Source organism: Echeneis naucrates, chromosome 17 (assembly GCF_900963305.1).
Source record: "Echeneis naucrates chromosome 17, fEcheNa1.1, whole genome shotgun sequence".
Classification (NCBI taxonomy): domain Eukaryota; kingdom Metazoa; phylum Chordata; class Actinopteri; order Carangiformes; family Echeneidae; genus Echeneis; species Echeneis naucrates.
Genome location: NC_042527.1, coordinates 10,998,261 through 11,013,159, shown reverse-complemented (window position 1 = coordinate 11,013,159; position 14,899 = coordinate 10,998,261). Strand labels below are relative to the sequence as shown.

At 42.7% G+C, this 14,899-nt stretch overlaps 1 protein-coding gene across 2 annotated transcripts in view; it reads left to right on the top strand.

Annotated features, from left to right (window-relative positions):
- The window catches only part of ephb1 (EPH receptor B1), a 140,968-nt gene that overhangs the window by 34,834 nt on the left and 91,235 nt on the right, over positions 1-14,899 (top strand). For both annotated transcript variants that reach the window (XM_029525602.1, XM_029525601.1), the window contains exon 2: positions 9,502-9,566. In XM_029525602.1, coding sequence (XP_029381462.1) covers positions 9,502-9,566 — 65 coding nt within the window. The remainder of the gene's footprint in view (positions 1-9,501; positions 9,567-14,899) is intronic.

Below are 14,899 nucleotides of genomic sequence, written 5' to 3'. Positions count from 1 at the left end.
CACCTCCATATGACTGTTAAATCGTCTTATGTTCACAGTCAATTCAGGCTTAGTACTGTTCTCAAGCCCCATGGGTGCGGGCGATAATTTGACTTTTATTGAAATTCAGCACCAGCAGGTTCAAGGTGGTTGAAGGTCGTTCTTTTACTGCCACCGTTGAGATGGAGGGGAGAGCATGGCATCAAACCCTTGAGGCTAAATCTCACTCTCTGACTCTCTCCTGCACTCTGTTGTCTATTTTTCCTCTCTGCCAATGGGAAAATTATTCAGGAGGCACAAGTCAATTTTGTAGTGCATCCAAACATGGTTAACAATAGCATTTAATGAGATAGGATATAGCTGGCTGGTGTTTGCTTCTCCCTCTTGAACACAGTCTTCTTTATTACTTTTCCAGTGGTACATTGCCTTATTCTTCCTGACAGAGGTGAATAAGTATTAAGTTATTCTATTGGGGATTAAAGGCCAGGCTGTATTCATGTTCTCCATTCATGTTTTCTTTCAAGGCCAGGTTTGTCACTTTGCGCAGACAAATGCCATTCAAAGTTTTGAGTCAGATGCTGAGTGGGAGTGATAAGAGGAGCAGCTGGGCTCTGCTGTGTTTAATGGCTGTTGTGAGCATGAATATATCGTGAGTATCTGTTCATGCACAGAAGTGTGTGCATATGTGACTTTCCTTCATCCCTTTACGCATTTCCTCTTGCCGCTGATAGCGTGATGTTCATGTTACGGGCAAAAGTGTTTTCTTTCTGTCTTTTGCTGTTCATAAATATTGCAAGTGCCACAAAAGAGCAGAGCGTGTCCTTGTACATTCAGGTGGCAGAGCAGAAATTGGGTCAGGTGGTTTCTAAGAAATGATGTTTCTAGTGTTTGGCTAAGGTTAGATCCACTTCTGGATAAGATAGCAGAGGCCGCTGCCACATGATGCCCTCTCCATCGCAGTCTCTTCCTGATTACTCATTCCATATCTGACTCAGTATCTCTCTGCCCATGAACTGCACCCATCTTTCTCTCTCTCTCTCTCTCTATCTCACTCCCGCCTTCCTCTCCATTTTCTGCCTTTTGTTTATCCCTTTATCTCGCCCGGTTCCCATCTGGTCTGCCACTGGTGCCACATATTACTGGATGGTTATCTCAGTTGAACTGTGTGATAGAAAAGGACAGTCAGTTCTTACTGTTTCATTACCCCGCCCCCCTGAACCCCTAGCAGGCACATAAAATGCAAAAAAGCAAGTCATGCAGAGATATCATCTAAGACACTGTGCATATTTGCCATTAACTGTATTGATCACTTCATTTATTTCTCTTGTTTTTACTTAAGTTTGTGACTTCCAGTCTCCCGAAAACAGCATACACATGCTGACATATACACATGCAGGACCTAGCTAATGAGTCCTCACTGTCTTAATTAGGTAATTGAGTGACATTATTTTGTCCACTCAGCACTGTTTCTCGGTAGGCATGGAAAACAAAGATGCTTTAACTCACCCTGGATAGCCCATTAGCTGTGTTTTATACTGCTAAATGTCAGTCTTACACAAATCCCAGCATGACCTGGATACAGTCCTTCTCCATCAATCCAAACCTCGCGTTTAGCCAACAGAAGTGATGATAGTGCAGAGTTGGGACTAACCTCTAACTTGCATATGTGAAGTTTGCAAATGTCAGAGTTATACTGGATAGGCTTCCATTGTAAAGCCAGTCTCCTTATGGGAAAAGGTTAAATTGCATCGCCATTTTCCCTATTGTAGCTCTCCAACATAAACACAGACTTTGGCGCTCCGCATGCCATTTTCCTGTTCTCCAGTTGAGAGCATGAGACCATTTCTTGGTGCAGTTGTAAAGTGATATTTCTCTAGCATCATGGTGCATGTCAGCCGCTCCACACTTAAGGCACTGATCGAGGAGTTCTCTTACTTGTATCATTAATGTGATCAAATTTCTACTCCTACTGTTTTTATCGGGAAGAAGGGAGAGAATGGGTAGGAGCAGGAGTTGTGGGGAGATTAAATGATAGTGGGTGGGCGTGGCTGTATGATTGGGAAAACAGCCAAAGCCTTGTTCCAGTGAAACATTGAGGAATAGTCTCCCTCGCTCTAAATTCTGTTTTCTGAGGTGAGGCGCCTGATAAGAGTTGTAATTACCTCATTTTACTGCAGTAAATTGCCAAATTTCTTAAAAGCAGACAGGCTAGCTAAGTAATATCAGCCGTAATGAGTATTGTGATGGTTGTTGGATGTTAGTGCTGCTTCCATCTGAATGATTGCTTGGTCATTGTTGCTTGTCTTCCGCTATAGCAGACCTCACCAGATCCTGGTCTCATTTGTGAGGGAATAAATGGCAAAAGGCAAGTGTTTTTGCTCTACATGTTTGGCAGGATATAATGAATGCATGTAGACATTAACCTTTGCATAGCAATGTAATAGAGACACATCAAAATGATCACAAAGGCTTTTTTTCTTTTTAACATTCAAAACAGATGTGCAAGAAAGCTGTTTGTGTTCTAAAATTAGCACTGATACAAATCAGGCCATGAGCCACAAGCACACACACGCCATGCAGTGTGTGTTTCTTAGAGGATGGTGATAAGCATTATCCTAGCCATAGGAGAGTGAGGACAGCAACAGAAATTCTGGCTTTTGATTGTTGGTCCCTGAGAAAATCTATTAAATGACAATCCGCTAAAGTAATGGCAGAATTCCCAAAGCGGAGCCATCACTGCCAAACCTGCTCTGAAAATCTACATGGAGGGAGACTGTGTTTCTTCTGTGTCAGGAGCAGAGAGAAAGAGAAATGTTGAAATGGCACATCCTTTATCAAAATGCTGAACTCTCTTTAATAATTTAAACCTTTTCACAAAAACATTAGCATACCCAATGTTTGGCCTGAAACTGATACTGAGACTGGGCCCTGATTTGCTCAGTTTACATTGATCTGGGTTTAGCATAAACTCTGCCTTCTATCCATTATGTGGTTTAGCCATTACCCATCCACGCTCTGCACAGCATTTTTATTTTAAGTAGAGAAGGAAGATCAGGAGGAATCATTTCTAAGCACTAAAGTCTATGTGCTTGTGTGTGTGTGTGTGTGTGTGTGCGCGCGCTTGGGTAGGTGCGTCATCATGGCAAAATGTGGCCTTCAAGTCATCTTTTGTTGTGGAACTGAACTGCCACGTGACTGGTGTTTATTTGCTCAAAGGTATATTTTGCAGCATTTGCATCACAACCATGCAAATGAAAGTCACGCAACTGGATGTCTAACTAAATCAAGATGAATGCAGAGTTCAAAAACGGATGAGGTCTGCTGATGCAGTAATGCCTACTGAGTACTCATTGGTTGGATCCTGTGTACGTGATGCTGCCAAAAGGAGTCTTTTGCGCTGAAACTAAATTCATGGGGTGGAGCACTGATCTCTTCACCCCTAAGTGTACTTCCATAATAATCACAGAAGCAGAAGGGTCACACTATGCTTGTCTACAGAACAGGGAGCATCAGCTCAGTTTTGTGTTCTAGATAGATATTTGTGAGATACGGTGCTTGCGTATGGGCTTGTGGTGTGTATAAGTTATTTTTGTGGATCTTTCTGATCCCGGATCAAGCTCATGCACAAACCCCTATAGCCTGTCAATAACTGGAGGGAGGGAGACAAAAAAGATAAGGGGAAGGAATGAAAGTGTGAAGATTAAAAAAATAAAAAGAGAGAGGTGGGAGATGGTGGGAGTAAGTAAAGAGGATGAAAGATGGTATATTGGGAGTGAAGAAATGCGCAGAGAAGTGGAGGAGAAAGGATGCACTGGGAGTTGGGGAGAGATGGATGAGTGGCAGAGGAAAGAGGGAGCAGGTGGAGGTAAAGAAAAAGCAAGGGGGTGGTTGGGTGGTGGGGTTATGATGAATTAAAGATGACACTCTCTGGCAGCTTGGTTTCTAAAGATCACTTTGTCTGCTAATGTAATGTTAATGAATGCAAATGATGTGCCCAACCTCTCTCCTCTGACCAGGGGAAGGAAGGGGAGAGAGGAACGAAAGAACCAGAGAAAAAGAGAGGGAAGGAGAGAGGGAGAGGTGTGAAGTGTGGGGTTTCTGTATTAATGTGCTGTTTTTGTGTCGTGTTTCGGTGTAGCACATTGAATGATCGAACACTAAGATATGATTAGGTGTTGTTAGCAGCCTTTGGGGGCGGATCACCAATCTACCTGTACATGTTGGTCCAATCTGCCTCGGGGCGGTGTGTGTGTGTGTGTGTGTGTGTGTGTGTGTGTGTGTGTGTGTGTGTGTGTGTGGGAGGGTGTTTTGTTTTCCCTCTTCCCCCTCGAAAGCGACACATTTACAAACTAGCAGTAGCTGGGAAGGAGAGTGCGCCTGCTCACCGAGTGCCGCAAGGTTGAATCTTAAGTTTTATGCGACGTGACAGCCCAGATGTGTAAGGCCACATGAATGTCACCTTGCTGTGATGATAGGATAATTTCATCAGGTTCTGCCGAAACTGCATGTTAATTTTCCACGCTTGCAGAGGCGTTCTTCTTAACATCTGCTCCTAATCTCGCTCTGGCCTCTGTAGTTTCCCTCTTCTGTACCTCCTTTCATTTCTCTCCGCTTCCTCTGTCGTCCCTGATACGGACCTGATGCTCTTTCATGCTGAAAATTTTATTCTCAATTTCACAGAGCCAGTGACAGCCATAAACAGACCACCGTTAATATTCATCAGCGATGTGGGAGTTGTGTATCCCATCACTCCACGTTAATGCCTCAGATGATGGCAGATTATTTTCTGTTCGGCCACCTTGGCATTTCTGTCTTCAGGAAGAAATGATGGCAACATGTTTCTTTTGAAGTATTTCTGTGGACTGTTCAATATCTATTTAAAGAAAAATCCCCCCAGTATGAGTGACATAACTTTAGTGTGGTGCAGATGAGGAAAGTCTCACATCTGTGTTTGCAAGGAGCGTCCTCTCTGTTAAACACAGTAATTCAATCAAAGATATCACTGCTTTCATATTCTTCTTACTTTCAAGCAGTGGGGAGCCATCAACCCTGTCAGTCTTGAATCAGCTCACTGCTCTCGCCCATTTGAGGTTTGAGTTGGCCCCTATACCTTTCATTCTCTGTGTGTGTATGCTTTCTTTGTGAGTCACTTCCTGGAGTTGTGTGAGAGAAATTTCTACACAATTTGAAGAGAACATACTTCCCTCTGTCAAAAAGAGGCAAAGGGATTTTTATTCATAAATCCCCTGAGGACAGCTGATTAGTTCAGGAGAGACAGCAGTTTTCACTCTTGTTTGTCAGTTTGTTTGCAGCCTCATATTAAACAGCTCGGCAGCCTAGGATGGGGCTTCATCATTGTTAAGTGCTCATTTCAATCCCGCTGATTTCTCTGCTTGGTTTTCCATCTCTGTCTGCCTTTCCCTTCAATCTCTCTCTCGCTTTCCTCACATCTTGATTTAATTTCTGCAAAAATATAAACTCCTCTTAAACAATGTCTTTCAAGACCCTTGAATTTAATTTTGGTTTGTTGTTGCAATCCCAAAGAGCAGACTCTCATAGCTCAGCATTCAGCATCTGGACATGATTGTCTTGTTGAGTTATAGTGCATAATAAGTGCACAAGGATCCTTCAATGGGGACCAAGGAGCCAGGCAGTTTCAGAGAGGAGCTTTAGCACATGTTGTCCGATCAGCAGCCATAAAATCATACAAACATGGCCACAAAGAGGCAAATTACACAGACATGCTGCCATTTTTTTTTTTTTTTTCAAACTGCAGAATTAAAATCATACAAACAGGCTCAAGGAAGGCAGGGGCAATAAGCAATCCATACCTGTTTTCTTGTCTCCCAACTGTCATTCTAGCCTTTGCCAAAGTGGACACAAGATGTAATCGTGTGTATATGCGATGTATCATGCGACTGCTTGCTGACGTGTAATTGTGTGAAGAGGGCTGCCTTATCGATCGGTAACGCAGTGCCCCATCAATATTTAATGCAGTCTCTGCCCCTCTTTCGTTCCTCTCCCTTTCTCTACTTTCAGTCCTGCATCGGTGGAAGCACCCCACCATTTGGGCTTGATCGATCACTTGCTGCTAATGAGAGGGAGCTGTGCTTTCTGGGATTGGAAACTGTAGGCTCCTCAGTTGAGCCTTGGTTTTGGCTCAGCTTGTGACTTCTGGGTTTTGACGAGTACACTGGCAGTGTATCAGGTTGAGTGAACCTTGCACAATGAGCTAATCCACATCCGCCATATGATTTAGAGTAACTAATATTCGATGATGTAGTTGCAATACATCCTCCGGCCTTGCGGCTCCTTTGAATCCATTTAAGGCTTGCTGCCCTGACACCTACAAGCTATTGTTTTCCGATAGATTTATGAGCCACAGTTACATAGTCAACATTAAGCTCTCTCTGTTAATAATTTTTCCCACAGACTGAACCACTTCTGAACCTGGCTGTGTTTAATTTATTGGAGCAAGCAGGTGGAGCTGACATAGCAGAATATGAATGCAGGAGAAAAACACTCTGGGCGACTTTCCAAACACGAGGAACTACGGCTAGCTTTGTTGTCTTTCCTTGTCTTCCATATGACTTGGTGAAAACCGAAAGCAAGAACTGGTAATAGGATGTGTGGTCAGGTGCAACAGCCATCAGATTTAGGGAGCCAGGGAAAAGGAGGACTAATTGTTTTTATTGGGATTTTATGGCCTAAGATGAGGAGTAAACTCATGTTAAACTACTGGAAATAAGTGTCCAAGCTGCTGTTGCTGGTTCATATGAAAATTTACTGTTAGAGCTATTATATATGTGTATATACATACATACACACTCATTGGATAATTCCTTATAATTCCTGGAGCATGATTTATTTATAAGTAAACTTATATGTATACAATATGCTCAACTCACCTTGTTCAGATGATGGCTGAGAATATATGTAATTATCAAAATGGGTCTCTTATAATTTTGAAAGAGTTTCATAATTAATACGCATTTTAACATGACATTGTTCAGGTCCACTTCTGATGATGAGGAGGCTGTATAACAGCTCATTTAAAACTCACACGCAGACTTATTCACAGGGGATTTTTTTCCAACTCCCCCGTGCCAGTGGACAGGTGTGTGAAGTATGGCGTGAAGGCTGTGTGAGCCCCACCCCGTCGCTAATACCTACTTAGCATACTCCATTTACTCATCTGCTACTCTGATATTTCGCTAATGGCAGACACGGGGGGCACAGGACCCAGCTCATCCCGTGGGTCTTTGACCTTTTTTTTTTTTTTTTTGGTCTTCACCACGTTCTTCCTTCTCCTCCCCTCCTTTCTTTTCTTTAAAATAGAAAATGGGAAATGGCCTTACCACAGGCCTACCAAGTGCCTGTGTGATTTGACTGAAGCTTTTGTGATTTCCCCTGAGAAAAACTTTGGCAGTCCCCACAAAGTTAGCTGGCACTGAGGGCTGTTTCATGCTCCTATCTTCCCAACTGACAGAGCATTGGGCGGGCAGGCGGGCCAGCCGGCCCGCTGAAGCTGGATGGCTGTCTGGCTGTGGAAACTAGAAAAGGCAGCACTGATCTTAGGGAAATTGAAATACTCTGATGGAAGCCGGGTGTGAACAAGGATGTCACTGTAGGCTGTACGCTGAAAATTGCTCTCTAAGTTGGCTGGTGAAAGAGTGTGTGTGTGTGTGTGTGTGTGTGTGTGTGCGTGTGTGCGTGTGCGTGTATGCGTGTGTGTGTGCGTGTGTGCATGTCTTAATGTGTGTATGTGCAAGTGCTTGAGTACGAAGCTGAATTACATAGGCTGATTAGTTTAATGTCTTAGGACAGTTTCTCCCTGTAAGTGGAGACAGTGAATGAAATACCTCTTTCCTTCCTACTGATGGCTTGTCACTCATCCTTGTGTACTTTTTTTCACCAAGACCATTTGAACTGCCAATGGCAGGCTTTTGAGTACACCATCACTTGGATTTCTAAATCACTGCAAGTTCAGTGGGATTCAAAGTAAGTGACAGCGGCAGTTGTGGGTTGGTGTTTTGTTTTGTTTTGTTTTTTTTCCCCCTGCAAAGGCTCAGGTGAAGAGAGGGTGCCAGGCGCCAAAACCTTTCCTTGAGAAGCACATGTGGGTGTTGTAAACCAACCATTCGCTTTGAGAGTGGATGATATCCAAGCCACAAGCATAGTGGCTATTTACCACACACCCTGTGCATCTAATCCTCCAGACATCCCAGTCTTCTGTCTCTCATTTTTTTATCTGTTTAGCCACAACAAATACAAATGCAGGCATGCTGTTACAGGAGCATCAGAAAGAAAAATATGCCCTTGGGTTGCCCTTCTATCGCAGTAGGATAGAGGGTTAAGGCCAGAGCATGAGCTGTCTGTTACATGTGAAATTATGAATATATCATCATTCTGCTAAGGCCAATAGTTGACCCAGTTTATCACTCTGCAAATCTGTATGGATGTGTTGGGGAGACCCAGCGGTCCTTTCCTGGAAGTATATCAAGTTTCCAGATTTCAGTGTGCCTACCAGCCAGACATTAATCAAAAGAGGAATGACAAAGTTCTTGGTTGAGCTGCTAGACTTGTTTGTCTGCAGCATGTCACTGAGGATTAGTGAGAGGGGAGGGAGGGAGGGAGCGAGAAAGAATGGGTAATCTTTGTGTTCTTATATTTCACAGATATGGTTCCAGATATGACAGCCCAGTCTAGTAAAGGTCGAAAGTGAGATAGATAAATTCAAATCTTTATCTCTCAATGGCTCCTTTTCTAAGATGTAACTTTTGCTCTTCTCATTTTGGTATCTAGCTTCTGCACTGCAGACATATCTCAGGTATATCTTGAGATTTTGTGCTAATGTTCCACAAGTTACAAAGTGCCAGACAGTGTATATTAAAGGTCACACACTCACAAACACAAACACTGCAATGGCAAATATATGTATTTTCATAAATGTGGCGATGAATGGAAACTAAAGAGGCCAATATGTGAGTTTTTCAGGGAATATCCCTACTAGGAGTAAACAATCTGGGTAAAGCTTAGCCTTGGAAGCGCTCCCTCTGCAACTGTGCTGCCTCTTTGGTTAAACAATGTGACAAAGTTCACCAATCGCACACAACCATGCGCCACTCTCCCTGCACTCTTAACTGCAGACAAACAGACAAAAATATCCACGGACGGCAATACATTCACACAAACAAAGGCAGGATGCACATACTGTAGTTTCAGGCTCACACAGAGAGAACACGATACAAAGCCGAGCATTTAACAGCATGACAGGGGCTCTCAGACACTGTTTCTAGTGCCAGGGCTTTGTTTCCATGTCTCTTGTCTTAACAGGAGTCTAGCAGAGATGGATGAAACGCGCTGAAGGATTCGTCTCCTTCCTGTTATTCGATGATAGTGTCAAGTGATCGCTGGGGCTTGAATGTGGTTCAGCTCTACAGAATAATGCTGAAAATAGCTTCCTTTGAGGCTCACCACTGTCTTTTCCTTTCTCTATCTCTTTTTCCTTCTTTGCTGCAGAGACTGTGATGGACACACGGGTGGCCACAGCTGAACTGGGCTGGACAGCATATCCTAATTCTGGGGTAAGTAAGCTATTGCCAGCACACACACACACACACTTTGTGTGTTGGGAAGAAGATAGGCTGGTTGCATGATGCATATCATGAAACACAGTACAAGCAAAGATCTAAAGCTAGAGAGATAAATTGGCAGGAAGGCTAGCACAGGAATATAGATTTAAGTAGTGCCCAATGTAGCTCATATTATGGGTATTATTTTCTCTCTGTCCCAGCTCATAATGACTTAATGATATAATGGCTCCATGTAAGCCCCAGAACACAGTACCTAAGTCCCTGTAAATGGAGGCTGGAGGGAGGATACCATAGACATAATAATACAATGATGATACATTTATGCACGGAAGTGGAGGTATTAGGGTGGAATGAGGGAGGAGGAGCTCAGAGGATGGAAATGCTCTGGGCTTTTTCAAATTTGAAGGGAACTATGTTCAACTTTCAGGTACTTTCATGCACATGAAAGGAATGCAAATGGAATAAAGTGCCTAGTCATCAGAATGGGTCTTTTTTTTCTCCACAGTATCAGAACTATGATTGCCCTATTTCATTAATGGACCTAAAGAGAATTTTAAGACCTTGTTCTCAGTGCCATAATTCAATAATTCAATGAAAAGCTCCATCGCTCAAAATGCATAGCAGTGGATCTGGGAGGAAGCATCCAAGGTAGAGAATGACTGTTTCCTGCATTTTCTGGGTCTTTGGGTCTTTACGAAGCATTTAACACACGTATAAAAGGAACATTTACTGCTCTTGAACGGAGCCTTGGCTCTGTTTTAAGACTTCAGACTGGAGTAGTAGCCCCAATGAGTAAAACAAACCTGGACACCATGGAGTAATAGAAATTGAAACAGCATCTCAAGCTTGGACCTTACGCCATGTCATCTTATATTGTTAGTAAAAAATATAAATACATCACACATCATCAGTGAAGTTGTGCAATTTTGCATCAAATGTAATGTAAGGTAAATTTTTTCCCATGTGACTATAACAGTAGTTATACTGTTTAAAATTAAAAGCTCTTTTTTTGGGGGGGGGGGGGTACACACACTAAATAACGGCAGTGTCTGCAACATATCCTTAGCTTCCAAATTCTGCTTTGAGGATAAGCAGGTTGCACAATTGGTGCTTTTTACCTTGAATGGTGCGACATAATTTTTTAAAATAATGACTTGCATATTATGCAAAGATGAACATAATTAATTTCATGGATTCAACCTCACATTTTTATTTGTTTTTTTTTTGGTTTTTTTCCTCTGAAGAGGAAATATCCAGTAAGACTCACTGAAAGGAGACATCTACTGCGATGCTTCCATAGAAGACTGCTCAATTCAGCAAGCCTCCAGGCAAAGAGAGCATCTAGTCTGTGTTGAACATACTTTCCCAAGCTACTCCTGTTGTAGCAGTCCTGCTGTAGGGAGAACACACTCTTCCTACTCTTGGTGGAACACACCCTGCTACACAGATGCCTTGACCTTGGTGTGGTGTGAGGTGCATCTTCATTTTGCCGAAATGCGTACTTGCTGTCTGACAAGCTAAATCACATAATATATATCACTTATGTATATATGTATATATGGTTACCAGGTTTCTGTTGAGAGCTTAAGATATAATTATGTCAAACCTGGTCAATCTCTGAGGGCTGCAGGTGAACCAATTTGTCCATGTGCCATACTTCAGTTTATTTGGAAACAAAGTAAATAATAAATAACCAGATACCTTCACGATGGGTTATAAAAGTAGTACATCATTTGCAAGGTGAATAAAAAAAAAAATCCATTATATTACCATCCAACTGCAGCTTTGGGCTACAGTAAATATATAAATAAATGATATTTTTGTGTATAGTTAGTGTTCAAATTGCTTCTCTCTGTAAACGTGATACCTGCCTCTTGAAGACACAGAAGAGAAAATGGACAAAACAAAAAACGAGTAAGGTCCCTCTGCTGTTCAACACATCTCATTTATTTCCTCTTGTGATTCATCCTTCGAGAGTTTCTAAGAAATATACACATATGTATCAAGGTGTGTGTGTGTGTGTGGGTGTGTATACGTATGCGTGTGCATGCGTGTGTGTTTGCATTTGGCTGACCTGAAGGGTTAATCTTGAAAGATTGCAGGCAGAGTGTCATTAGTTCCAGTGGTGTAAACATGAGGACATATCAGTGTCGGCCCTATGCATATATAATCAAGCAGCAGTATGGGAATGCACGCGCTATATCAGCATCTGGTTGGGGAAAAAGAGAGCTCAGTAGGCAAACGTGTACAGCAAACAATTGAACAATATGCTGTCACAATGTGTGTTTCTGCTGCAGCTTTTTCTTATTGTTTCATTTCAGTTGAATATATTCCTCCTTTCCCTCTTTGGACTTCATCCTCTCATTATTCTCCCTGTTTATGCCTCTTCATCATTTTGAGACAGTCCTCTCTCTCTCTTTCTCATTCAATCTCCTCGTACACAAACATAGCAAATTATAATTATATGCACTTATTAATAATGCGATTGTTCTAGTCTTTCGGCAATCTGAAATCTGCTTAATGATAAATCTTTATCACATTAAGCCATTAAAAGGAAAAAAAAATCACTTAACACAACTTGGAAAAAAAAAAACCACACATTTCATGCATATACATAACAGGGATTCTAATGGGTCTTTTACATGCATAACTAAAAACCTCAAACATGAAAAGTGGCAGCAAGGAAGTGGTGTGATACAAAAACAAAAAACTGGTGGCTAAAGCTGTTCATCTTTTTAATAAAAAAAATATAATCACTGTTTAGATTTAAGTAAAACTTAAGTTATTGCATATTTATCATGCAATTATTATAAATTTTTCGATTGTGAAGTTTTTGTTTTTTCTTTATGGAGAAACCCACAAATGCACAGTAAGGAAAGCAATGAAAGTCCATCTGCTCCAGGCTTTTAAATCTGAAAGTACTGATTTCCACCAACAGATGTTAAGGAGTATTGAAACTACTGGATATTTGAAACATCATATCTGAGGATCTATTTCTGCAATCACATCTTTCTCCAGGTGGGTGGCCATATCGTACCAGTCAAGAAAAAGAAGGGAAATCTGCCAAAAGAACACACTAGCTGGGATGTGCTCTACACAGCCCACTGGCCTAATTGCGATCCACGTCCCGTACGCTGGAAACAGGTGTTAGGAGCATGAAAGGAAGCCTCCATCTTTCCTTAATCAGGCTTGTCTCCATTGAACTGGTAACAGGAAGCTCCTGCAGACAGGGCGTCCTCATCCCATTACAGTGGCACAGAGGACCTGAGCCTGTGGGCTATGCACTTAGGTTGCAGCAACCCTGCCTAAGTGGGGGTTAAGGAGCAAATCGTCAGTCTCAGCACAATCTCAGGCTTGTGTCTCAACTTCAGCTCCAAACAATCCACTTTCTTGGCCCTCAGGCGTTTACTTTTAGTTGAGATGTAACTTAGCCCAATCAAGTCCTTTTGAGCTCAAAGCTTGAAGTGGTTGCTCTTCTCTTGACGCAAAATCAGATGAGGATGAAAATTTCTTGACAGGGAGCAATAAATTAACGACTAATAATAGCAAATAAATACTGACCAGGAAATGTAACAGCCCCTGCTGTGACTTGGGTTCAGGTTTGTGGCAAAAATAATTTGTTGAGGAGACCCAAAAGCAGGCTTCTCTGTTCCATGCCAAACAGCTTCAGATCCGCCACGTTAGATGCTGAAATTAAAACCCTGGCCTGACAGCTGGAAGCTAAACACTCTTGGAGGAGAAAACAGAAGCTCTAACCATGTAGTTGCAACTTGATTTTGTTCTAATGTCATTAAGTTTTCTTTAAGATGATTGGAGGTGGCCAAAGGATCATAAGTTAACATAATAAAAAAATCTGAGACTCAGCAGTTAAGCACAATAAATAAACAAATGAGGACACTCACAGCCTGAACAAGGTGCACAATAGATGTGCGCAATAAATATTTTGTAACCTTAAGAGAAAATAAGAATTTCTTGATCTGAATGAATTTTTCTGCATCATTCTTGAATGATTTCGATAAAAGGGGAACCAGATAAAAAAAATGGCTTTCATTTCGGAGGAGCGAGGATGGGATTAGTAGACTGCGGAGTGAAGGAGATGGGAAGGGGAAAGGAATGAGAGATGAGAGGACTTGGAAGGAGAAATGTGGTGGCGATGGTTGAGGGGCTGAGGGATTAGGAGAAACCAGAGGGAGAGAATTTAAAAGAGCAATTGTGTGTGGCAAAAAGCTGCCCTGTTGAGAAAAATTCAGTCGCGGGTGTGCGTGCAGACAAGAGCTCGGGTCGACTCATGTGACTCGAAAGAGCTTGCAGAGTGTCAGGCTTTGGATCAAGGGCATTGGGGTGAAGGGGGCGTCGCTCGGGTTATTGGGGTCAGCTGGGGCTGCGTTGACAGAGGCTGTGGGTGCCGTCAAGCATGAAGAAATGGGGCAAGAGGGATAAATAATGGGCCAATTGAACAGAAAGAGGGGCGCGGGGGAAGAAATATTGTGGGACAGGGTACAGGAAAAGGCCTGGGGAGGAAGAGAGGGGCAGAAAGATAAAGAGGCAAAATCCCTGTTCTTGTTGCAGGTGCATAAAAAAAAAAATCAACGGAGATAGAACGGATCTCACCCCGACATGTTTACTTCTGTTTACACTTGCTTGTACTTCCACATGCAGTCTCGTGCGTGCTCAGGCATAAATTCAGGTGCATGGATGTACTGTTACACGGCTGCACCTGCATATGGGAGTGTGTGCGACTGCAGGTGCTGCTGGAGGAGGATGGTGGGAGGGGGGGGGTTGGGTGTACCCCTCTTTGCTCCCCCGCTACAGCAGAGCTCCCGTAGGCTTTAACTGGACAGGTGTCAGGATATAGTCAGCGATTCCTAAAGAGCACAGATAGATCCATTACGGCCATCTCACCATCTGCTGACCACTCAATACACCTCAATTATTCATGCCCTGACAGACAGACATACAGTGACTCAACGGGCATAAGGGAGAACGGGAGGAGGGAGGTGACAAAGAGCAAATGGTACAGGAAGAAGAAAGGGGCGTTGACTGAATATAGATAATAAGAAAGATGGAAAATAAAAAGGCAGAGGATGAGTGAGAAGGAGTGAAGATGAGCGATAAGGGGGGGCCAGGGATGGCTGAACCGGCAGAGCCTGACCTGAAATGGAATGAGAAGAGAAAAAAAATGACAGTGAGTCATGGCGGCTGCGCTTCAGCAGGCAGGTGAGAAGAGTATGCTCATTACCCCCACACACACACACACACACACACACACACACACACACACACACACACAGGTAGTGATGGCACATATTTAAGAGACGAGGGAG